General features: G+C 40.5%; 1 protein-coding gene across 1 annotated transcript; it reads left to right on the forward strand.

Moving 5' to 3' along the window:
- Positions 1 to 3,242: 3,242 nt before the first annotated feature.
- On the forward strand, positions 3,243 to 23,697 carry LOC109419530 (transmembrane protein 53-B). The gene is made up of 4 exons (XM_019693747.3): positions 3,243 to 3,782; positions 3,850 to 4,210; positions 4,271 to 4,408; positions 23,070 to 23,697. The coding sequence occupies exons 1-4, from the start codon at positions 3,556 to 3,558 to the stop codon at positions 23,244 to 23,246; spliced, it is 903 nt and encodes a 300-aa protein (XP_019549292.3). The 5' UTR covers positions 3,243 to 3,555; the 3' UTR covers positions 23,247 to 23,697.
- The last annotated feature ends 452 nt before the right edge of the window (positions 23,698 to 24,149 follow it).

Consider the following 24,149-nt stretch of genomic DNA (forward strand, 5'->3'; position numbering starts at 1 on the left):
CCACACTTTCTGTCCAGTCCAACAAAGTTCCTGCAACGCCACGATGTCGAAGTTGCGGGGATGTAGTTCATCGTAAATTATCCTGTATCATCCTGCGAAACCTAGTGACTTGCAATTCCATGTTCCAAGTTTCCAATCGTAGTCCTTATTTCGTCGCGTGGGTCTTTGCCGATTGTATCGAGTCGTATTTTCTCCTATTGAAACGAGTCTCTTTGAGCCAGATTTTTCTGCTCGCTAATTCCAGACGGGAATCGGCCAAAGCCCCAAGCTGCTGGTCTTGAGCCGACGGCTGCTTCCGGGGTGGGCACTCAAGGCCTCTTCTTGGTAACCTGGATCTCAGGGTCGTTGAGGTGGTCTTGGAGAATTCCTAGGGGTTGGTGTGGTGAAAAGGCGGACAATCCAAAGTGGAACGGACAATGGAAAACAAGATTTCTAACATAACAAAAATTAAACAAATAAGCTGTGGTTCAGAGGGCCATACACATTTTATTAATACTAAATTTTACTGATTTGAGTGTTCATTGAATGATGTAGAAAAGGGGGGGGGGGAGTAGTTGTTTTACAAAAATGGAATGAGCTCACCGGTACGTTGCGGCCGTTGCTGCTACGATGAACTGCTGCTGTTGATGCTGGGTGCTTCCGGATTCTTCTTCATGCTTCTTCTTCATGCTTCTCTTCTTCTACTACTTCGGTTTCTTCTTTTCAGCTTGTTGCGTCTTCTGAACAGCTTCAGCTTTTCCATCACATTTCAGCATGGGGGGGGGGGGGTTAACGGTAAGGCCTTAAAAGCGTACGGCCATAGTTCTGGGGTCCGGGAAGTGGTACACTGCGCGCTTATTGCTGGTGGTCTTCGAGCGAGTGTGCACCATTGTTCGACCGACACCAACAGTCTTGACGAAATACCACACAAAAGTTCGTCGGTCACCACACAATTCTTCCTGACATCACACTTCAATACATTATGCACCACGCACTCGCTCGGAACTAAATGTACGTTAAGGTCAGCCATGCCTAACTCGATCAGCACTGACTTTTCGATGACTCAGCATCTTCACGGTGCACTTCACTGATCGTCCGTGGTGCGGCAAAATACTGACCCGTACAAACAAACTGCTTTTGAAATAGTGGGGTATTTAAGCTGTCGGGTTTAAGTTTGTTACAGGCGTTGGGATAAGTTTTAATTTTTAGTATAACGAACTTATCACTCGCGGAACTAAACCGGTTTGTAAAGGATCGGACAAAACCGGACCGTCACTTCCATCACTTCTCCGGACCAAAATTATAAGAGAGCTGCCCCAAATTCTGCCATGTCATTTATAGTCCCCAATAAGAGGGCGGAGGTGGTGAGAGAGTGTAGAGGGGGGGGGGCGGCGTCTTCCCCCACCCTTGGACCCACTCCTTATTCCATCCAGATATTCTTCATCTTGGTGACAGATCTGAAGATGATGATGATGACAGCCACTTACACTCTAAACAAATTATATTAACCAAGGTGTCTTGTGAATTTAAGTTAAAATTCCGATTGTGGCCACATGCAATGCCTTAACAAAACCTGACGGACACTTGTTTTCCATTTTTTTTGTAAATAAATAATCTAGTAATTGTATATAAATCAATCTGAATAAATATGTAAATAAAGCATCTAATATTGAATAGTAAATATGTAAATAAATAAATAAATAAATAATTAAATAGAAAAAATAAATAAATATAAATAAATAAATAGATAAATCAAGCATCTGAATAATAAACAAATCTACAATCGGAATATATGAACAGAACAAAATAATTAAATAAATAAGTGAATGAACAAATAAATAAATAAAGAGACACCTTAAACTACTAAGCGTAAAATAAACATAACTCAAACACAAACCTGTGGAGAACAACATTTATTATACACTTAGACATTTAAATAAATAACATAAATATACAATATTCAATAAAAAAAAAACAATAACAATAACATGCTCTGAACCAACAGCTAGCCTTTCCACCACACAATACATTGTTACCCAAACGGTTGGTAACACTATGTTATTCGCAATGGGGATTTTTACGGGTGGCTTATTGGGCCTACGCCAATACTCCTGTCTCGCCGGAGGGCCATCGTGCCAGTTCTGTTTAACATCCCAACCCATACTGGAACGACCACGCTGATAGGGCTACCACCTTGGATCTAGCTGGGCGTGGTGCAGTGTTTCTTACTCAGCCGTTGGATGCCATAACAGACGCTGTTTGAGCCGCACCTCCTTGGTGAACAGACGCTCGGATCGTACCTCCTCAATCTAGCTGAAGTCAGAAGGACAACAGTGCCCAGGCTGCACTACCAGCTAAGCACACAACTCTTAGCTGGCGGTCTTTGTCATCGCTTGACCCGTGGAAGCATGAGGTAGGAACTTGTGAGGACCAGAGCTATTTTGGACGCTCTCCTTATCGACTCACCGTTTTGCAGCCCGGCGCTTACGTTAACTACATTAACTATGCGAATATGGGCAGTAGAGTGCGGGTTCATATCAGGTCGTTGCCTGTCGTTGCCTGTCATTGCCGTTTTGATATTGAACGGCCTGGAGCGATAGTGATGATGGTGCAATATCAGTAGTCACCTGACAAGACTGATATTGCGCAACTCTGCTTTTCTTTGCATTCTAGTCTGGTGTTTCATTATGCATATCAAACTGCATCTTGAACATCTTCAGCAAAGCATAGATAACAAGAGGAATTATTACTGCTATAAAAATAGAGCTGGAACACTGCTGAATATGTACTAGCACCGACGAAGTACTAGTGAAGCTACATTCCAAGCATAGTACATAGGGTAAAAACACTAGACTTCGCCCCCCTAAAATTCTGCACTAATCTTCGCCACTTCATACATAAAAAATGGAACTTGTATGGAGGGGGCGAAGACTAGAGCAGTGGCGAAGTCTAGTGCTTTTACCCTACAATGATCATTTTCACCTGGGTTTGCAATGTGGTTTGCATATACGTTGCTTACTGTTCCATAAAAAGCCGGTAACATCCCGGTAATAACATCCAAGCCTCTTATGCGCATGACCATTCCTTTAGTGGTGGTCGTCGGCTTCCGCGAGCACATGGACGGTCATAAGCTAGTATGGACTCCGTATTCTTCCAGACATTTATTTGTTTTCCCGGATAATTTCCCCCACGGTCACCCCCTCCCACAAGCTCCTGTGAATATGTCGTATGTGTTCGTGTGGTCTAGCATGCCTTTTCGACATTCCACTGTCCTGTCAGAGGGGGTGGTGGTGTGGTTGTCAAAATCTGACAGACCAATTTTCCACCACCGAACGCTGGAGAAAATTCGTGGAAAATCAGCTGGCAGTCGGTAGGAAAATTCGGCTTCAGAATTTCCGCTTGGGGAGGATCGAAAATTGACTTCGGAGAGTTTTGTATGTTGGGTGGTGATTGGAGCTAAATTCCGGAAAAGGGTGGCTAAGTTTTGAGTGGATTTGAAAACGCCCAGAGCAGTTTCCCGGTGTCGGAAAATCCGGCGTTGACAGCAGGAGAAAATTGTTCGAAAATTTCCCACCAATGGCTTCTGCGGCGTACAGCAGAGTGGATGACTACCCGATAGACGACTCGCTGGAGTATTTCATCAAATTTCCCTCCCCAAACTTCAAGAACGATGGTCAGGGAGCCGAATCGGATTATGTCTTCGTTTGCAACGAAACTAATGTTCCGATTGTGCTGCTTCTGGGGTGGGCCGGTTGCCAGGATAAATATCTCATGAAGTACTCCAAAATATACGAAGACCGAGGGTAGGTTGGCAATATTTCTCTAATGACTCTGAATCGTTATTTTTCCTATACATAAACACTTTTCCAGCTTAATCACCATTCGATACACGGCCCCGGTAGACAACCTGTTCTGGAAGCGAACCTCCATGAGCCAGATTGGAGAAAAGATACTGAAGCTGATCTACGACATGAACTTCGACAGTCATCCCCTGATTTTCCACGTATTCTCCAACGGGGGAGCGTTCCTGTACCAGCACGTGGCCCTGGCCAACAGACGCTCGAAAAAGCCGGTGCAAATCTGTGGAATGATATTTGATTCGGCTCCCGGCGACCGGCGGGTGCTGGGTTTGTTCCGGGCGGTTTCGGCCATCCTGGGCAAGGAACGGCGCTGCAACAAGTTGGTCTCGGCCCTGATGACCATAGGGCTGATATTTTTGTGGGCTTTTGAGGTGGTAGCCCACGTATTTTGAATTGTATGTTCTTTTGATAATCGTTATTTTTTTTTGTAGGACTCGTTCAATTATTTTCGAAGCTTTATTCGACCTTTTGAAGTTCAGACGAATCCGTCGCACAATTTGAAGTACGAAAGCAATGAGTGGCCGCAACTGTTTCTATATTCCAAGGAAGACAGATTGATTCCACATACGGTAAGTTGAATCACACTCAATAACCTTTTATAACTAAGCTTTGTGGGTGTTGGGTAACTCTCACTGAGACCGGCCCACTATTTACACCTTGTCTTCAAAAATGTTTAAGGTGCCGATTTTCTGAAAGTCCTCGCTAAAAAAGTAAGGAAAATGCATTTGGTTACTCAAATTGATGGACTCCCCGTTAATTAGAGCCACAACAATTTTTGCAGACCCCTCGATGTTGGTCAAATTTTGACCGTATCACCCTTTACATTCTATTGTAGTGTTCTGTAGTGTTAAACTCCTCCAGTGTGTCCTCCTGTAGTGTCTTTAGATCTAGATTTGGGGGATTTCGAGCGTTTTGACAGAATCAGAAAGACTACTCGAAGTATCTTTGCCAGATCCGAGTATCGATGGATGATCGAGTGATCAACGTGGGCTACCGCATCGTGACGAGCTTCCACGTCACGAACTTCCTGTTCTTCACCAATGAGAGACACGATGACTTCAGGCCAAGTTTCGACGCCTTGAACGAGAAAGTTGGGCCCGTGCCATCAAAGCGATTTTTTGAGTATTTCTGACGTTGAATCTCCACGAGATATCCTGTCCGCCGAATTATCCATCGACGGAACATGGCGCCAGCTGTCGTAGTTCAATAGTTTCTGTATATCTGCTATTCTGTTTAACACGAACAAGTGGGTAGTGATCGAATCCGGTGCATAACTATACTGGAATTCAGGCCTGGATTAAGGATTGTGGTGGCCCGGGGCCTGAGCGAATGTGGAGACCCCTTGGAGGTACAAATGCGACGAGCAAAAATCAGTATTGCTACCAAAAATGGTTTTTGTGGGGACCCCTAAAATATGGGGGCCCGGGCCTTGCACACCCCCGCCCCGTGGCGCTTAGCTTCGGAATTGACCCAGCAGCTGACATGCCAACACAGCAGCACAGAGTTCAAGTTTCGGTGTTATAAGTCCATGCAGTGATGCGACTCTCGATATCGCTATGAGCATTTGGTAGTAATTTCCAGCTCCATCCGACGAAAACACGCAGACGCAGGCGCCGTAGCCATGGCCCAAAACATTGCAGAAGCAATGCAATGTATATCTGTTGAAGTCGTTCGCGAGAACTCGGGCCTTATTATGAGTGTCACTTCACGGTGAAAATCGATCACGGTGACACATTGCGAACTCACGGTGAAAAAGCTGTGGGCTAATCAAATGGGAATCACTTTCACCGTCCTTATTACCGGTGTCACTTTTTTGTTTTCACCGTGAAGTGACACTCGTAATCAGGCCCCTCGACGTGGAACCCTCAGGACTACTAATTTCAGAATTTCATCACGGGAACGCAGCCACCAATCTCGTAGGTTATCGGGAAGGTCATCACCCCAAGGAATCCTTATCGCCCACATTTTGGCGCTCATCGCCGCTAGTCCGATGAGTCCGAGCAAGTAGATTAACTGTGCCATCTCGGAAGCCACCTCTTGTTTGGACCTTGTTCGAGGGCGGAAGCAATGGGATTTTGAATCCAAATTCATCGGTGACGTAAGACCACAACAAACCTAGCGTTTTTATGTTTTCTTAACTTCGATTAAGTTTTCGGTGCAAACCACTTCAGTTCATCCGGCAAGTGAGCCAGAATCCGAGCGTCGCTGCAGTTCCATTTCCTCAAGTTGTATTGCAGACTACATCCCAAATTGGACTATCACACTTGTTTTGGTACGCATAAGAAGTGTGATAAAAGTGCACATTTGCCTCGGATCGTCTCGACGTCTTCGGTGCACTTATTCCTCCATTTACAAGGAATAAGTGCACCGAAGACCTTAACTCCATCCGACGTGGCCCTGCGCTGCAATCACACTTTGAAGGTGTGTGCAGACTATGTCAGTCCAATTTGGGGTGCAGTCAGCAATAACCCCCACGCTTCAAAAGTTCCGTCAGCTGTATCACTGTCTCAACAGCACTACAGCGTCTTCCATGTAGAAGTCCTTTAGTTTTAGTACAACCTTGGCACCTAGCGGATATCGGTGCACTTCGTCCTCTGCCAATTGGTTAAGCACACGTGTGGCAAAGTATGGTGCGCAGGACGTCCCGTAGGAGTCCCAGAATCAACCACCACGAGAGACTCTCTCAACAACGCAACCGTTTCGTCCCGTACCAGATGGCGAACCATATACATAGCTACCATCACTTGTTCGTTTGACTGTGCTTCGGAAATGTTCCGCACACGTTTCTTCCTACGAAGTCATCGCCTTAGAATCATCAAAGTTTTCGACCTCCCAAAAGCGTTGCAACTAGTCGAGACTAGCGGTAGCGCTGACTACATGAATCGAAGAATTACGAGATGCTGTTGATATGAGGTATCGACGAGAATATCGACCCCGGAGCTGATGTGTAATCTCGGTTGGGCGAGAGGGACGTTGTTGAGGAGATTCCAATCCGAAATGTTGATGTGCTTGCTTGGAAGCGTGACCGTGATTTGTGGTATTACGAGACATTCGACAAGGTAGTCGAATCTTCGGAAGCGAGACGAGTTCTTGATCACTACTTTAGAGCGAATGTGGATAATTCTTTGGATAATACCACTAATATCACTGTGGATTCTATCGCGCTTAAACTCCAGCTTGCGCGCCAGAGCTTCCGAGAACCCCAGAACCTCACGAGCGTAGTGAGGGTTACAGTTGCAGTCCTTCACCTTGAAAGCTACCGTTGAAAGGAAAACTTCATCGCAGGGACACGTATGAGAACTCTGCGGAACAACGCAGGAAGCCAGACTGTAACGTGTAACACTCGCGAAAGCGATTAGTTTTTGGTACGATGGACGCACATTTTCATGGCAACCGTTGTACCACTCTTTCAGACTAGCGGAATCCAAACGCATACTAAGGGTTCCAACGAGCACTGTATCCCTCTGTATCTCACAAGTTAGCTGGTGTATCCAGTAGTGTGGGAGACGCTTGTATGGGAAAAATAAATCCTCGCTCCAGTCGACTTTTTAGATCCCATTTAGGTCCCATATGAACTGTACCAAATTTCAGCGCAATCGGTGAAACTATAATTTAGCGCAAGCGGTTCAAAGTTTTCATAGGATTTACTATGGGGAAAGTTACACCTTCAAACAAAAAATCCTAGAGGTCACCCTTTATCTCCTTAATTCAAATCGATCAATGCTTCTTGTGGAAAAATCATTTATGAAACTTTCCTTCGAAGACCGCAAAACGATTGAATGCTTGTGGAAAAAGTTATTGATTTATTACCGATTAGTGATCCAACGAACGGCTTTTTGTTTTGTTTTATCAGCAGCACTGCTGCTGCCGTTGTTGCATGGGGTGGCGGGAGGCATCACCACTCCCTGAAACAGCAGCAGCCAAGGCGGCAGCTACAGACTGTAGCAGTGTTGCGAAATGAGCGAGTACTCACACAACTAGTCAAACTCACGAGTGAGTATGAGCAGTACACCTTAAACTCACCGTGAGTATTACTCACATTTGAGTAAGCGCTGTACAACTCACACTCACTCGTGAGTATTGACGTGCAGATACTCACTCACGAGTATGCTTTACTCATATTCATACGGTAATCTAAAATTTATCTAAAGGCTTGGAATCCTATCAAACATTAACACTCCAAATACCGTGATAAAAAACTTTACGCGGAATACCGTGATCAGAAAAAAGTGGGAACTTTTAGTTTGAACAGCTCGTTCTCAGCCGCCTGTAAACCGATTCTCAATTTTTTTTCAGGGATCTTCGACCCAACTCTTCTTCTTTTATTTTCTTCAAAAATTATCTTTCTAGGGATGCTCATTTTCCCCCCAGAATAGCGTGAGTCAGGAACGTTTTTAAAAAACTTCATAATTTTCGATTTGCATGCTAAATTTTAGCGGTGATCACGAAAAATTACTAGAAATCGGCATATATTTTGAAAAGGCATAATGTAGAGGTAGTATGAGATTTGCATAGCTATCTTGAACATCCCTAGCCACAAATGAACGCAGCTCTCGACCAGAAAATACTCCAGTGCCCTTGATAAGCATCCTAGAGAGTTGGTGTCTTCAGCAAAGTGTTATATATTGACTGGTACTACACTTTTACGTCTTCGGTTTTGATCTAGATCAGCTGTAATTGATCTAGACAAGTTTTTTTTTTCTATATGACTCACAAGTTTTCTCGATATGAATCCTGGATGGTTGAAGCCTTCGGCAAAAATCTCTGGATTGGTCAGTACTACACTTTTCCGTCTTCTGTTTTGATCTAGATCTGCTGTAGTTGATCTAGATAAGTTTAGTTTTTTTAATATGATTATCTAGAACTTTCAATATACATCCTAGAGGGTTGCAATCTTCGACAAAGTTCTCTGGGTTGGTTAGTACTACACTTTTATATATGCAGTTTTGATCTAAGTCTGCTGTAATTGATCTAGATAAGTTTTTTTTCTAAATTACTCTAGCATTCTCGTTATGCATCCTAGATGGTTGAAGTCTTCGGTGAAGTTCCCTGAATTGGTTGGTACTACACTTTTACGTCTTCGGTTTTGATCTAGATCTGCTGTTGTTGATCTAGATATGTTTTGTTATTCTATATGACTCTCTTAATCTCGGCATGCATCCTAGATGGTGGCAGTCTTCAGCAAAGTGTACTGGATTTGTTGGTAGTACCTTCTTACGACTTTGCATTTAACTCAGATCTTTTGTAATAAGATTAGATAAGTTTTATTTTTCTACAAGACTCTAGAATTCTCTATATGCGTCAGAGAGTTGCTGTGTGCGTCATAGAGAGCTGCTGTAGTGCACTAGATTGATTGGTACTACACTCTTACGTCTAAGGTTTTGGTCTAGATCTCCTGTACCGGGTTACATACAAAAGGCTGAAGCACGAAAGGCTGAAATATCAAATGGCTGAATTACGAAAGGCTGAATTAAAAAAGTCTGAAAATGTCAAAAGCTGAAATAACATAAGGCTGAAATAATGGTTCGACTAGTTTTCAAACGGCGAGCCTAAAGACAGTCATGCGAGCCTAAAGGCAACACTAACATCACAGACAGACATAACACTCTAATTATTCATATCGTACACTGATATTATGATCTTTATGAAAATTTGCTAGTTGGCCGACCACTCAGCCCTGACACTTGCATTGGTTTTGCTTGAGTTTGACATTTGACGCACACTACCGCTCATTGTTTCATGTTTCATTGGACGAACATGATTCCGTTACTATGTTAGGACTGTTTTTCCGCGCTAAAGTATGCATTATTGAAGAATAGCATATATTTAAAAGAAGGAAAAATCTCTGATCACATTGTTGGCAGCTGTAATGGCAACCAATCTCCATAACAGCATGACTCGAAAGAATAGGTCATGCTCAAAGAAGGAAAAATCTCCGATTCCTTAAGAATTTCAGAAAATAAACCTGTACGGATTCCTGGATTTGAGAAGGTATCCTTGGAGGAATGCCTGTAGAAACTTTTGAGCAAATTCTTGGCGTAATTCCTGGAGGAATTCTTGGATTAGACCCAGCAGGAATTCCTGGAGAATTTCCTTGAGCAACTTTTTGGGTGAATTCTTGGAGCAATCCTTAGGGGAATTCCGGGAGAAATTCTTGAAGAAATATCCAGAGGAATTCTGGGAAGGAATTGCTGGAGAAATTTATGAAAAAAACCCCTTGAGAAATTTCAGGAGGACTTCCTGGAAGAACCCTTGGAGGAATTTCTGGAGGATTCCCTGTTGGAATCTCTGGGAATATCCCCCGAAAAAATCGTGGAGAAATCCCTAAAGTAATTCCTGGAGGAATGTCTGGAGGAATCCCTGAAAATTTCCTCAAAGTATTCCTGGAGAATTTCCTGAAAGAATCTCTGAAGAAATCCCAAAAAGATTTCCAGGAGAAATTTCTGGACGAATTGCTGGCATAATTCTTGAAGGAGTATTCCAGAAGGAGTTCCGGAAGAAATTCCTGGGGTATTTCCTGGAGGCATTCCTGAAGAAGTTCCTAGGGAAATTCCTAGATAACATCCCGGAGGAATAAATGGAGGAGTTCCTAGTGGTATTCCTGTGGAAATTTCTGGAGGAATCTCTAGAAGAATCCATGAAAGAATTACTGTATGAATATCTAGAGGAATCTCCTGAAGAATTCTGAGAGATTTCTGTTTCTATTTCTGTTATTTTTCACTTTCTGAAAGAATCCCTGGGGTAATTTCTAGCGGAATTGCTGGTGGAGTTCCTGGAGCAATTCTCGAAGGAATTCCTGAAGGAATCCCTGGGGATATCCTTGAAGTAATTTGTGAAGAAATCCCTGAAGAAATCTCTGGAGAAATCCTTGGCGGAATACCTGGAGGAATCCCTGAAAAATTCCTGAAGGAATTCCTGGAGAATATTCTTGAAGAATTTCTGAAAAAATCCCTAGAGGATTTCCTGGAAAAATCTTTGGAGAAACTTCTGGAGGATTTCCTGAAGGAATCTTCAAAGAATTTCCTGAAGAAATTTTTCATGGAGAAATTTCTGGAGGAATCCCTTAAGCGATTCCTGATGGAATCTTGGGAAAAAATCCTGGAGAAACACCTAGAGGAATTGCTGACATAATTTCTGAAAGATGTCCAGGAGCAATTCCTGGAGAAATTCCTGGGGGTGTTCCTGATGAAATTATTGGGGTTATTTCTGGAGAAATTCCAGGATAAAATCCTGGAGAAATACCTGGAGGAATTATTAGAGGCATTTCTTTGGGAATTTCTGGGGGAATCTCTAAGAGAAATTCTCGGAAGAATTACTGGATAAATTTCTAGAGAAATTCTGGGAGATTTCTATTTCTATTCTGTTATTTTTCTATTTCTGAAAAATCCCTTGAGAAAATTCTAGAGGAATTTCTAGCAGAATTTCTGGAGGAATTCTTAGATAAATCCTGGAAGGAATGCCTGAAGGATTCTCAGGGGGAATCCTAAAAGAAGTTTTTAAAGAAGTTCCTGGAGGAATCCCTGAAAAATTACTGATGGCATTCCTCCAGGAATTTCCTGGAAGGATTTATGAAGGAATCCCTAGAGGATATCCAGGAAGAATCCTTAACCCTAAAAGGGATACCTGGGGTCCATTGGACCCCAGGTGCCTTTCAGAGCTCGTCTTTGATGGAACACACTCAGCGAGGTGACGAAACTGAGGCCATGAAGGTATCCCTTTTAGGGTTAAAGGAACTTCTGCAGGATTTCCTGGAGGAATCTTCGGAGGATTTCCTGAAGGAATCCCTGAAAAATTCCTGAGGGTATTCCTGGAGAATTTCCTGGAAGAATTTCTGAAAAAATCTCCAGAAGAATTCCTGGAAAAATTCCTGGACTAATTTTTGACATAATTATTATTATTAGCTTTATTGAGGAGATCTTCAGCCCGCGGCTGGTTCATCTCCAAGTTGACATAATTTCTAAAGGACACACACCAAAATTTCTGAAATGCTTCCAGCACAAAAAAAAAACAGCAAAATAAATAGCTGAATTCCAGCAACAATTTTGCTGAATTTCAGCACAACGTTGCTGATCAACTGTCAAAATTGCTGGCTGGCTCAGCAAGTTGAAAAATCATTGCTGATACTCAGTAAATTCGTATTGCTCAATGTAATTAGCACAAAAAAATCAGCAAAGTTTGCTGAATACCAGCAAACAAAATTTGCAGTGCAGGAGCAATTTCTGGATCAATTCCTAGAGAAATCGCTGGAGGAATTTCTGAAGATATTCTTGGGGTAATTCCTGAAGAATTTCCTGGAATAGTTCTTGGAGATATTCCTGGAGGAATTGCTGGAGGTTCTCCTTTGGGAAATGCTGGCGGAATCCTTGAAGTAATTCTAGGAGGAATCTCTGTAAGAATTCTTTCAACAATTTCTGGATGAATTTCTGGGGGAATCTCTTGAGGAACTCTGGGCGAAATTTCTGAAAAAAAATGCCTGAGAAATTCCCGGAGGAATTTCAAGAGGAATCTCTGGAGGAATTCCTGGAGAAATCCTCGAACGAATTTCTGAAGAAATCCCTGAAAAATCACTAAAAAAAGTTCCTGGAGGAGTTTTAGTGCAAGTCCTGGAGGAGTTTTAGTGCAAGTCCTGGATGAATGCCTGTAGCAATTCCTAGAGGGAATACAGTCAGGTCTTTTTTTACGCGGTTTTCATTTACGCGGCCGCGTAAAAAAAAACTCCATACAAAAAAAAATCATCGTCTTATTTTTGCATGATTCGTCGAGAAATGGTGAGACTTTTTTTACGCGGTTTTTTGAATTTTGAACTGAGTTTTTTTTTACGCGGTATCCCCTGCGTAAAAAAAACCTGACTGTACTGGAAGATTTCATGGCGAAATTTCTGGAAAAATCCCAGAAGGTATTCCTAGAAAAAATCCTGGAAGAATTTCTCAAGGAATCCCTGAAGGATTTCCTGGAGTAATTCCTAGAGGAGTTCCTGAAGAAATTCGTGGATGAATCTCTCAGGGAATTCGTATAGGAATACCAGAAATAATTCCTTAGGAAATCGCAGATGGAGCTCTTGAACAAATTCTGGAGGAATCCTTAGAAGAGTTTCTGAAGAAACTCCAGAAGGAAACCCGAAAGAAATTTCAAGAGGAATTACTAAGGGAATCCCTAAGCAGTTCCTGGAGGAAGTACTGAATCAGTTCCTTAAAAAATAGAGAAAGGAGTTGCTGGAGGAACCCTAAAAAGAGTTCGTGGGAGAATCTTTGGAGGATGTTTGATAAGTTGTTTCAGAAAGAATCACAGAAGGAAGTCCCGAGTTAAGGCCCTGAAGAAATTCTTTGAGGAATCCCTGGAGAATATCCTAGAAGAATACCCGTAGAGATTAACGGAGGAATCTCTAGAAGAATTCCTGGAGGAATTTATGGAGAAATCTCTATATGCATTTCTGAATTAATCCTTGGATGAATTTTGAGGGGAATCACTGCAACAATTCCCAGACGATTTCTGGAATAATTCGTAGAGGAATCTCTGAAGAAATTCATGGAGAAATCCCAGTAAAAACTTCTGAAGATATTGCAGATGGAATCCTTGGAGAAATCCTGAAGGAATTCTAAGAAGAGTTCGTGGAAGAACTCCTTGGGGAATCCCTCTAGCAGTTCCTGAAGAAACCCCAGGAGAAATCCTGGAAGCAATTCCTAGAAGCATTTCCAAACAGTTCCTGGAGGAAGTGTTGGATTATTTTTTGGAGGAGTTTCTGAAAGAATTCCAAGAAGAACTCCTGAAGGAATTCTAAAAAGTGTTCCTGGGGGAACCCTTGAAGGATTCTTTGAAATAATTCTTGGAGTTGTTTTTGAAAGAAACACAGAAGATATTCCCGGGTGAATCCTTGGAGGAATGCTTGAAGGAAAACCTGGAGGAATCCCGGAAGCAATCCCATGATGAATTCCTTAGGAAAGCTTTCTTAACAAATTCTTGATAGAATTTCAGTAGGAAAAAAATGAAGGCATCCACGTCTGCAATAATTTTTGGACGAATTATTGTTGGAATATTTGGATGAACTCCCAAAAGAATGTTATTATTTATTATAATCTTTATTAGAGAGATTTGCAGCCCTAGGCTGGCTCATCTTTGCTAAAAGAATGTTTGTACAATGATTTAGAAATTCCTGGAGGAATCATCGGAAGAAGCACTGGAACAATCACTGGGAAACTTCTAAAGATATCCCAGGAGAAATTCCCGGAGGAATGTCTGGTGAAACCCATACAGGAATTCTTGAAAATCTCTCTGGAGCAATCCATGCTAGAATCAAAATTCCAAAAGGAATTCATCGATGTATCCTTGCAGAAGTATCTGTAAAAAAAACTGAGGGAATCGTGCGAGGAATTCTTGATGCATTTCTTGGAACAATCCCTGAAAAAAAAACTATCTGAACCCTGCAAGATGTTCATGGAAGAATTCACGAAAGAGAAACTCCTGCACATGTACCTTGAGGAATTTCTGAAAGAATGCTTGGAGAAGTTCCTGAATAAATGCCTAAAAGAATTTCTGGAGATGTCCTTGAAAGAATTTGTAAAGAATCCCAGGTATTATTCTCTTTGCATGACGTTTGTTTGAATTGAATACAAGTGAAAATTCTTGTAGTACATAACTGCACTCTATATAATTCTACAAAGTCCTTCTTTTTCCCTACCGGAAACTTGGCATGCTGTTTTTGTATTCTTGAATAAACATCACAAAATTTAACCATTCAAACAAGCTTGTTATTTGGTTAAATTCTGTGATTAGATTGAAGTAGATCCAAGAGTAGATTTTTCGGAGAAATACTTGGCGAAATTTCCTGTGATTCTCAAGAAAAAAAGGTTTGATAATTGTGGATAAAAACCTTATTAGAATAGTCTAGAGAATAGTTTTTTTTAATATTTTTTCTGGAACTCTTGAATTATTGATAAGCTTTGTGTTGGCTCAAATAAAAAAAAAAAGTGTCCATGATACTCGAACTACGCACATCACTCGATCCATGCCTTGGATCAATCGTGTCAGTTTACCTGGGAATCCGTATTCGTGCATAATCTGCCATAACTGATCTAAGATAAAAACCGAGGATGCGGAAATGTTTCGCGAGTCGATCTAAAGCACTTTGTCGAAGTCTCCAATGCTCTAGAATACATCTTCAGAACCACTGAAAAATACTCAGAACGAAAATAATTCGGATTAGATCTATATCGAAACCGAAGACGTAAAAAAGTAGTACCAACCCATCCAAAGCACTTTGGCAAAGGCTCCGACCCTTCAGAGTGTTTATCCAGAGCAATAGAGAGCTATTTTGAAAGATAAAACTTTTTTAGATCAGTTACAGTAGATTTTGACCAAAACTGTAACGTAAGAATGTAGTACCAACCAATTCCGAGCACTTTATCAAAGACTGCAACCCTCTAGGATGCATATCGAGAGTTATAAAGAGTCATATAGAAAACAAAACTATCCGGAGACGTAAAAGTGAAGTGCCGACCAATCCCGAGAACTTTGCCGAAGACTACAACCCTGTAGGATGCATATTGAGAGTTCTAGAGAGTCAATAAAACTGATCTAGATCAACTACAGCAGATCTAGATCAAAACCGATGACGTAAAAGTGTAATACCAAACAATCCAGAAAATTTTACCGAAGACTTCAACCATGTAGGATGCATAACAAGAATTCTAGAGTCGTTTAGAAAACAAAACTTATCTAGATCAATTACAGCACATCTAGATCTAAACCAAAGATGTAAAAGTATAGTACTAACCAACTCAAAGAACTTTGCCAAAGATTGCAACCCTCTAGGAAGTGTATTGAAAGTTCTTGAGAGTCAAATTGAAAAACTAAACTTATCTAGATCAACTACAGCAGATCTAGATCAAAACAGTAGACGGAAAAGTGTAGTACTGACCAATCCAGAGATCTTTGCCGAAAACTTCAACCATCTAGGATGCATATCGAGAATTCCAGTGAGTCATATAGAGAAAAATTTTGTCTAGATCAATTACAGCAGATCTAGATCAAAACCGAAGACGTAAAAGTGTAGTACCAGTCAATATATAACACTCTGCTGAAGACACCAACCCTCTAGGATGCTTATAAAGGGCACTGGAGTATTTTCCGGTCGAGAGCCGCGTTCATTTGTGACTAGGGATGTTCAAGATAGCTATGCAAATCTCATACTACCTCTACATTATGCCTTTTCAAAATATATGCTGATTTCTAGTCATTTTCCGTGGTTACCGCTAAAATTTAGCATGCAAATCGAAAATTATGAGGTTTTTTAAAAACGTTCCTCACTCACGCTATTCTGGAGAAAAACTGAGCATCCCTATAAACATGAATTTTGTATTAAATAAAAGTAGACATGTTGGGTCGAAGATCCATGAAAGAAAATTGAAAATCGGTTCACAGGCGGCTGAGAACGAACTGCTCAAAGTAAAAGTTCCCACTTTTTTCTGATCACGGTATTTGGAGTGTTAAAATGGTATGTTTTATTGGGGCGAATGTATTGAATCAGTAGACAATAATTCTATTGTTTTTTTTATTCTAGTGAATTGTATCTTACTGGTTCTAAGCGCTCCGTTAACCCTCAAAGGGATACCTTAAATGAAGGTCCGTTTTGGAACCCTGGGGTCCATTGGACCCCAACATATATCCTCGCATATCTCGTGATCCTTACTGTTTAAAAGGGTGATGTTTCCAGCAATGATGTTAAGCAAGTCAGCCTATCTAGTGATGAACAATTTAGTTTGGGAAATTTCCACTAGGCGGTGCCAGAGAGCATTCCAAAATGCCCCTAATAAATAGGATGGAACGCACCTAAGCAAGCGGACACGCTTACGCTTCATACAAAATTTCAAATTTTCTCATACACAAGTTATTGCGTGGAGTGAAGAGGAGTTCTCAAATTGTAAAATTTTGCATTACATATTATTTGAATGAACCCAAAGAGACAGCACAGACAAAAAGACGTAACACTGATGAAATTAACGTCCCATATATTGCAAGATACTGATTACTTGTGGAGTTGGGGTCTTCGGCGAAGTTGTTTTGTTAGTCAAAAACCTTCAGATGATGAACTTACAGATATTCCACCACTAGGCAGCGCTAGTAAGCGTACACATTTTATATCTCATAATATCTCAGGATCCTGATTACTTAAAAAGATGATGTCTTCGGCATAGTTGTTCGGTAGGTCAAAAATTTACAGTGAATGAGCTATTTGATCCGCAACTGTGCCAATAGATGGGCTGATAATCTAGAGGATTCTAACAAAAATAAAACAAAATTGTAACAAACAGAGATATTTGTAACTGATTATGATACGATTTAGTTATGAGTCTCTGACAGTTGAAAAATATTCTAACATAATTATATCCAATTCTGTTCAAATATTATTACGTAAAAAAATATGATATAATTTTGGTTTTGTTTGTTGAATTGCGGAAAATGCTGTAACACAATCATATCATATGTTGTTAGGATTTTTTAATCGTGACAAAAATATTTTTAAATACTGATTTAGTAGACAATTTACATTGCTTATATAATTTTGGCTTGGATATACATTAGACTGGGACACGGTCTGTATGGGGAAAAATAATTTTGGTCTCATATCAACTGTGCAAAATTTCAGCTCGATCGAAAAAACTATATTTTAGCGCCCACCATTCTAATTTTTTCATACGATTTAATATGGGGACAATTTACTTCTTCAAAGAAAAATCGCCACATGTCACCCCTTGAACCCTAAAAATAAGTCGATGAATGATTTCTTAGAAAATTTCACGAGGAATCAGACCTCCGAAGACCGCAAAACGATGCGACCTTCCTGAAAAAAGTTATTAAGCCATATCCGATCGATAAAATAACGAGATTTTATTATTTATTGTTATTCTTTATGTTAATGTTTTGCTATTGTAAACAGTATGTAAATACATGTATTGTGTTGTGCTCAAGATATTCACCTCAAAAGAAGTGTCCTTATTTGAGGACGCTTGTCGCTCAATGTATCTAGGATGCTGGGTTGATATGCATCAATTAGCGGCATCTTGCAGAAAAAAAAACAAACTTATTTTCATTAGGGTCCGTCCATAAATGACGTCGCATATTAGGGGGTGACGGGAGAGTCCATGATAAGGCTACGCGCCATGTATTAGGTATGGGGAAATAGGTTACGAGGGAGGAGTGGATGTTGAAAATTGTACAAAAATGTTAATAATAATAACGTCATTTGTACATGCCCCTTACCAAATAGCCCTTGATGTATTGAACACTTTTGCCGAAGACACGAACTTTCTGTACATTCAGAATCTCGAGATATTCAAGCTAAATATAACTTTTAATCCATAATTTCAATACACACTAGCGCCATCTACTGGACTAATCCCGATTCAATTTGTCCGTCATAAGATTGCCCTTGGTCTATTACACAATTTTGTCAAAGACAGCATTATTCTAGGAAGTAACGATCAAAAGGTACAATCATTCGTGTCGTGGGATCCAATGGACCCCAGGGGACCAAAATCGCCCGGTTCAACTTTGACATAAAAAATAATCCATAGTACGCCATGTAACTATTGCTATTTTTGCACAAATGACTCATCGCGGCTAGCATCGCGGTGTAGTTTGAAGGTACTGTGAAAATGGAACCGATATGTCAATCCAAACTTTTTTGCGACCACTTCAAAGTGGCTCTGGGGTCCAATGGACCCCAGGTATCCATTAGAGGGTTAAGGGCGGTCCTAAAGAGGTCCCCTTTGAGACCAACAGCTCAACGTGAGGGCTTTTGTTTGAACTCAAACCTCTTGTAGACAGAGATCAATCCCCTGAAATGGCTGTCATCCACATATAACTGGCGTGAAGCCAAAAATTTGGTGCAGGACGTGGTGCTGATTTGAATGGGTTGTTGCATTGAGCTGAAAACAGTGATTTTTTTCTGTTAGTGCAGACGTGACATTCACATATAATTGAGCTCAGCGTTGTTTTAAATGGACGAAATGTGTTTGCATGCTTGTGCGTCTTGTAAATTTAATAAAGAACACTAAACGCATTGAACAAATGTGTAAACGATCGTTTCTCAAATGCACGATAATTCGTACGACAAAGTTCGCTTCCGCACGTAGCAGATTGAAAGGCAGGCTGAAATTTCGTGAACGAGCCCGTTCGAGCCGGCTTCAAGAACTAACGCTTTCTTCAGGGGGCTGGCAGAGATAGCAATTAAGAAAAAGTAATTTTAAGGAATCGTGTGGTGTGCTCGATTGGTAGCCGGTTTGACCTTGGATTTGACAGTTCGATAGCAGCAGACCTGCTGCAAAGGCGCATATAGTGCTGAATTAATGCCATTTTAGCTGCTTATTGGTTACCTGGGTGTGATTACTGGCCATGTTACTGGTACTAATTTGCTCGGCAGTTTTTTTTTTTCTTTTTAGGTCCGAGGCTCATATAATTAGGGTGGTCCAACTTTATATGAAAAAAAACTAAGACTTGAACAAGCTCATGGGATTCCTTCAGAATTTGTTCCTTTTTTTTCATTCTTCAATCACTTTACCTAATTCACAGCTCTTTTGTCCACCAGGGCACTGCGTGAGCGATTCCAATTGGAAGCTGTACTTACACTTTGTACAGCTCCTAAATGAATTCTATTATAATTCTACTAGATCGAACTGGATTCCGTTGCGCTGCTTTCACTTTCTACACTATCATGGTAGATTGATGAGCACGAGGATGTTGATGTGTGGCTCTTGTTCCTTTTCCAGTGCCGTTAGCCGATATCCAGGTGTCCGGGTCCGTTGGAGCATATGCTCTGAAGAGGGTCGGGTGCCAGCTGCTCTCGGGGGAAGAGCAACTGACGAAAAATTGCAAGTGCCGGGCTGGGATCGAACCCATGACCATCCACTTATGAAGTGAACGTGTAGCCACTACGCTACGGGCCCTGGCAATTTGTTCCTTTTGTCATCCAAGAGTTCCAATTAAGTTTTGTTTCAATTCTATCAAGTCTAAGCACTTTTTTAATGAAACATCCAGCAATTTGTGCTGATAGGGCACAAAGTTGTACCGGATTCTAGCAAAAAATTGCTTAAAAATCAACTATTCGTTTTGCTGGTTTTTGCTTTGCTGGATGCGTTTAGTGTGTAAGTTTCATGTTCGAAAGTTGAGTACTCAAGTAAATTTACTATTTTTTGTAAATTTTAAATTACAAACTGATCAATTGTTTAGTATGAGGAAAAACGTTACTTTTCCTTACGGAATAATAGAACCGACTATTTTTCCGCGCAGAAAAAACTACAGCTCTTTTAGATTTTCAAGGGAGGCGTTACCAGTGTAAAACTTTTTTTCCTTACTTGCCTACTCAAGTAATTTTGAAGCGAAACCACTATTTGTCCATTATATGCCCCAGATTTTTGTACAGTAATAGAAACTACCCATATGGGAAAAAACGATCAAATGTATGCAGAAAAGAAAAGTTTTAAACGTTTGGACTCAGGAGATGTTGTAACTGATCCTACCATTTTTAATTTGAAGGTAGGTAAATATATGCCAAACATCTTTATTGAATACCGTAAAGTGACCCGACGTATGCGAAAAAAGTTATACCATTGACAAAGTGTGGTGAAATATAAAGATTTCCTAATTGATGATATTACTTTGCATGCGTAGGTAAACAATAAGAGTTTTTAGCCTATGGTGCCAAAGCTCTCGAGCAGATCCACCTTTCCTCGAAAACTGTGCCTTGTATATAAATAATCACCATTGCAGTACAGAACAAACGAAAACATCATTTCAAACCAACAAAAATAACTTACTCACTAAACTCACCATGAGTAAAATGAGTAACTCACGCATGAGTAATGACGTCATACTCTCGCGTGAGTATTACTCACAAGTGAGTAATACTCACGCGAGAGTATGACGTCATTACTCACGCGTGAGTATACTCATACGCGAGTAACTCACAGCGTGAGCATTACTCGCAAATGAGTAAGGTGAGTGAGTATTTTTTACTCGTGAGCATGAGTTTCGCAACACTGGCTACAGTGCTGCTAATAAAACAAAACAAAAATCCGTTCGTTGGATCACTAATCGGTAATAAATCAATAACTTTTTCTACAAGCATCCAATCGTTTTGCGGTCTTCGAAGGAAAGTTTCATAAATGATTTTTCTACAAGAAACATTGATCGCTTTGAATTAAGGAGACAAGGGACGACCTCTGGGATTTTTTATCTGAAAGTGTAACTTTTCCCATAGTAAATCCTATGAAAACTTTGAACCGCTTGCGCTAAATTATAGTTTCACCGATTGCGCTGAAATTTTGTACAGTTCATATGGGACCTAAATGGGATCTAAAAAGTCGACTGGAGCGAGAATTTGATATTTGTCCCATACTAGTATCCAGCTTTCCCATCACTCCTACATGATGGTCGAATTCATCGATGAGTTTGTATAGCGACGACGAGGAAGTTCTGTTCCCCAAAGGAATAGTGAAAAGAGTCGCGAAATGATGTTTCCGTAGTAGATTGGGAAGAGGTGAAAATTGAACGGTGATGAAGAACAATTCGGCTGGCAGCTGCTTTGATAGGTCGTCTTCATCGCACGCAAAACGAGAAAAAAAACAGTGCTGAAAATGTCATTTTGACATATCTAAATTCAACCGCATTCAGCTCATTTTAGAAGCTCAACCTGAGAATATGGTATATGAAAAACTTGTGCGGCTAGACTAGTTCGACAAGAAAGTCACGGAAAAATCGCTCTTTTTTGAATTTTTAAGGTATTTGTCACGGACTACCATCGAAAGATGCCAATTGATATTCATTGGTATTTCATTGGTAATTCATATAATTGGTATTTTTCGAAGGTACTCCGTGACATTTATTCTAAATATTCGAAAAAGATCGGGTTTTCCGTAACTTTTTTGTAGAGCTAGACGCACAAGTTTTTCATATACCATATTCTCAGGTTAAGCTTCTAAAATTAGCTGGATGTGGTTGAATTCAGATATGACGAAATGACATTTTCAGCACTGCTCATAAGTAATTATATATTCGATTTCTAGTGTTATGGAGATTGGTTATGGATAGTCTACATCTTTTCGCTTCCGTCTGATGAGAAATAGGGTCCTAAAATGAAAAATATTTCCCCGGTTTTGCTGCATAACACGAAAGAGCATGCTTTTCTGATCTCAATAGTAATTTTTCCGAACTTAAACAATAACAGAATAGTTAATAAACTTGAAAATAAAATAATGATGAACAGGTCTTGTTTGACATTCGAGGTCAACCTTGACGTAACGAAAGTGAAACGGCGGGTTGCAAAAGACACCACATTGGCTCACTTTTGACAATAAATGTTCCTGTTTGACATACACGGTAAACAAAATTTACCCAAAATTTAGTGCTAAACAAGGAGTGTTGCAAAAATTATTAAAATTTTTGAAAATATATTTTATGGGCTTTATTTAATAGGAATACTTAAAAAATGAGTAAACATGTCGTTTTAATCAATGCTTGATCGAATTATGCAGAAATTGAGATAGGCCTTTAGGAGCCTATTGACAATGGTAAGTTGGAGTAATAGAGGTAATAAACTATAGAGGGAGAATGTCGCTGGCGTCGCTGGCGTCGCCGTCGCAACATCTCTTGCTGGCGAAGATAGGGAGGTATGGGGCTGTTCATAAACCACGTGGTCATTTTTTGGGACTTTTCAAACCCCCCCCCCCCCCCCGCGTGGCCATTAGTCCATACAAAAAATTTTATTTGTCCATACAAAATGGTCATTGGCCGAACCCCCCCCCCCTCATGACCACGTGGTTTATGGACAGCCCCTATATAAGTGTCAAAGCGAAAAAGTATGCAGTTTGACAGATAGATACCCGGGATGCTTGCGAACGAGAACAAAGGGAACAGCAGCGACATTCGTCCTCCATAGTTTATTAACTCTATTGTTGGAGTACCTGAAAATTTTTGACTGTTTCCCATCTGATATGACGGGAATTAGCGCATATGATATAGTAAATTTCCACCCTATATGGTCTTATTGCCTAATTTTCATCTTATAAACAAAAACATTTCATTACCTACTTTGCATTCTGTTCCCTTGCTCTTTGAGTTGACAATGACCGATAAACCCATAATTGTTCCGAATATATATCTCATATGGTCGAATAATCTAAATAAGCTCTGTCATCTTCACCTTAAAAAAAAAATATCCCCCTTTCATTATTGCAGGACATTGAGAAGTTCGCCGCATACCGGCGAAGCTGTGGCGTGGATGTCAAAATGGTATGTTTCGATCGGTCGGAGCACGTCAAGCACTATATCCGGCATCCACAACAGTACATCTACAGCGTCTGCAAGTTCATCAACGATTGCTTAACCACATACTACAACAAATTCCACACCTAAAGAAGAGGCCACCAACCCGATCTCAGCCGGAATGTATCGGCACACATTTAACATTGAGGTGAGAGCGAAACGAACAACAAACGAATGCCTTGCAGCCAAAATAAATAGACATGATTTCAAGAGTTCTGTAGATTTGGATATCTCCTTTCCAAATATGTAGGGCAAACCGATTGGTTGCGAGTAGTGTAGGTTTTAGAAACAAATTCAAGGCATCCCTCGTTTTGGTAGCACACGTGTACGGTTTGACCCTACTGGATGCCACAGTAAGAGTTGTAGGAAAGAAACGAGTTCAAACTATTGTTTCCCATTGCAGTTTGAAGTACTTATCTAAGTAGAGCAGCAATCTAACGCTCAACTGATTTCGTTTTGTTACGAAAAAATTACGGAAAGATTATCCACAAGAAATTGCACAAGTGTCTTCAGTATTATGTTGTTTTTCCTTTTATGATCATCAACAAAATTAAGTTAAGATTAAGGATGATATGTTTATTTAGTTTGAGTAAAAATACCTATTTCAACAAAATGAAACATTCGTGCACTTAGCTAAAAGCAAATAACATTTCCATCAAAAACAATTACATACAATGCGTTAACCTTAGTCAGTAAAACTGTTATGTGATATTAACACTTGGTGCCTCTCGCATTCGATGTTTTGTTGATACTGCTAAAAGGTACTCGTGTCGAACACTGAAAGTGAGAATAGCGTGAGTAAACCAGTTTTCATCAATTTATTGTTTTATTAAAAAAAAAATCTCGAAAATTCTGTCCGGAAACATGATTAATATGAAGGTTACGCTATTGGTTTGAATATATCAATATTTTTAGCACCGAATCGTGGGACTGGTTACTTCGAATGAAATATTAGAGAAATGCCGTATATAGCAACTGGATGGATCTGTGCAA

Source organism: Aedes albopictus, chromosome 2 (genome assembly GCF_035046485.1).
Source record: "Aedes albopictus strain Foshan chromosome 2, AalbF5, whole genome shotgun sequence".
In the NCBI taxonomy this organism is placed as follows: domain Eukaryota; kingdom Metazoa; phylum Arthropoda; class Insecta; order Diptera; family Culicidae; genus Aedes; species Aedes albopictus.

Excerpts from the sequence above, each read along its gene's own strand:
- LOC109419530 (XM_019693747.3), top strand. The coding sequence starts at position 3,556 with ATGGCTTCTGCGGCGTACAGCAGAGTGGATGACTACCCGATAGACGAC. Across the intron at positions 3,783-3,849 it reads AAAATATACGAAGACCGAGG|CTTAATCACCATTCGATACA; the intron begins GTAGGTTGGCAA and ends ACACTTTTCCAG. Across the intron at positions 4,409-23,069 it reads ACAGATTGATTCCACATACG|GACATTGAGAAGTTCGCCGC; the intron begins GTAAGTTGAATC and ends TCATTATTGCAG.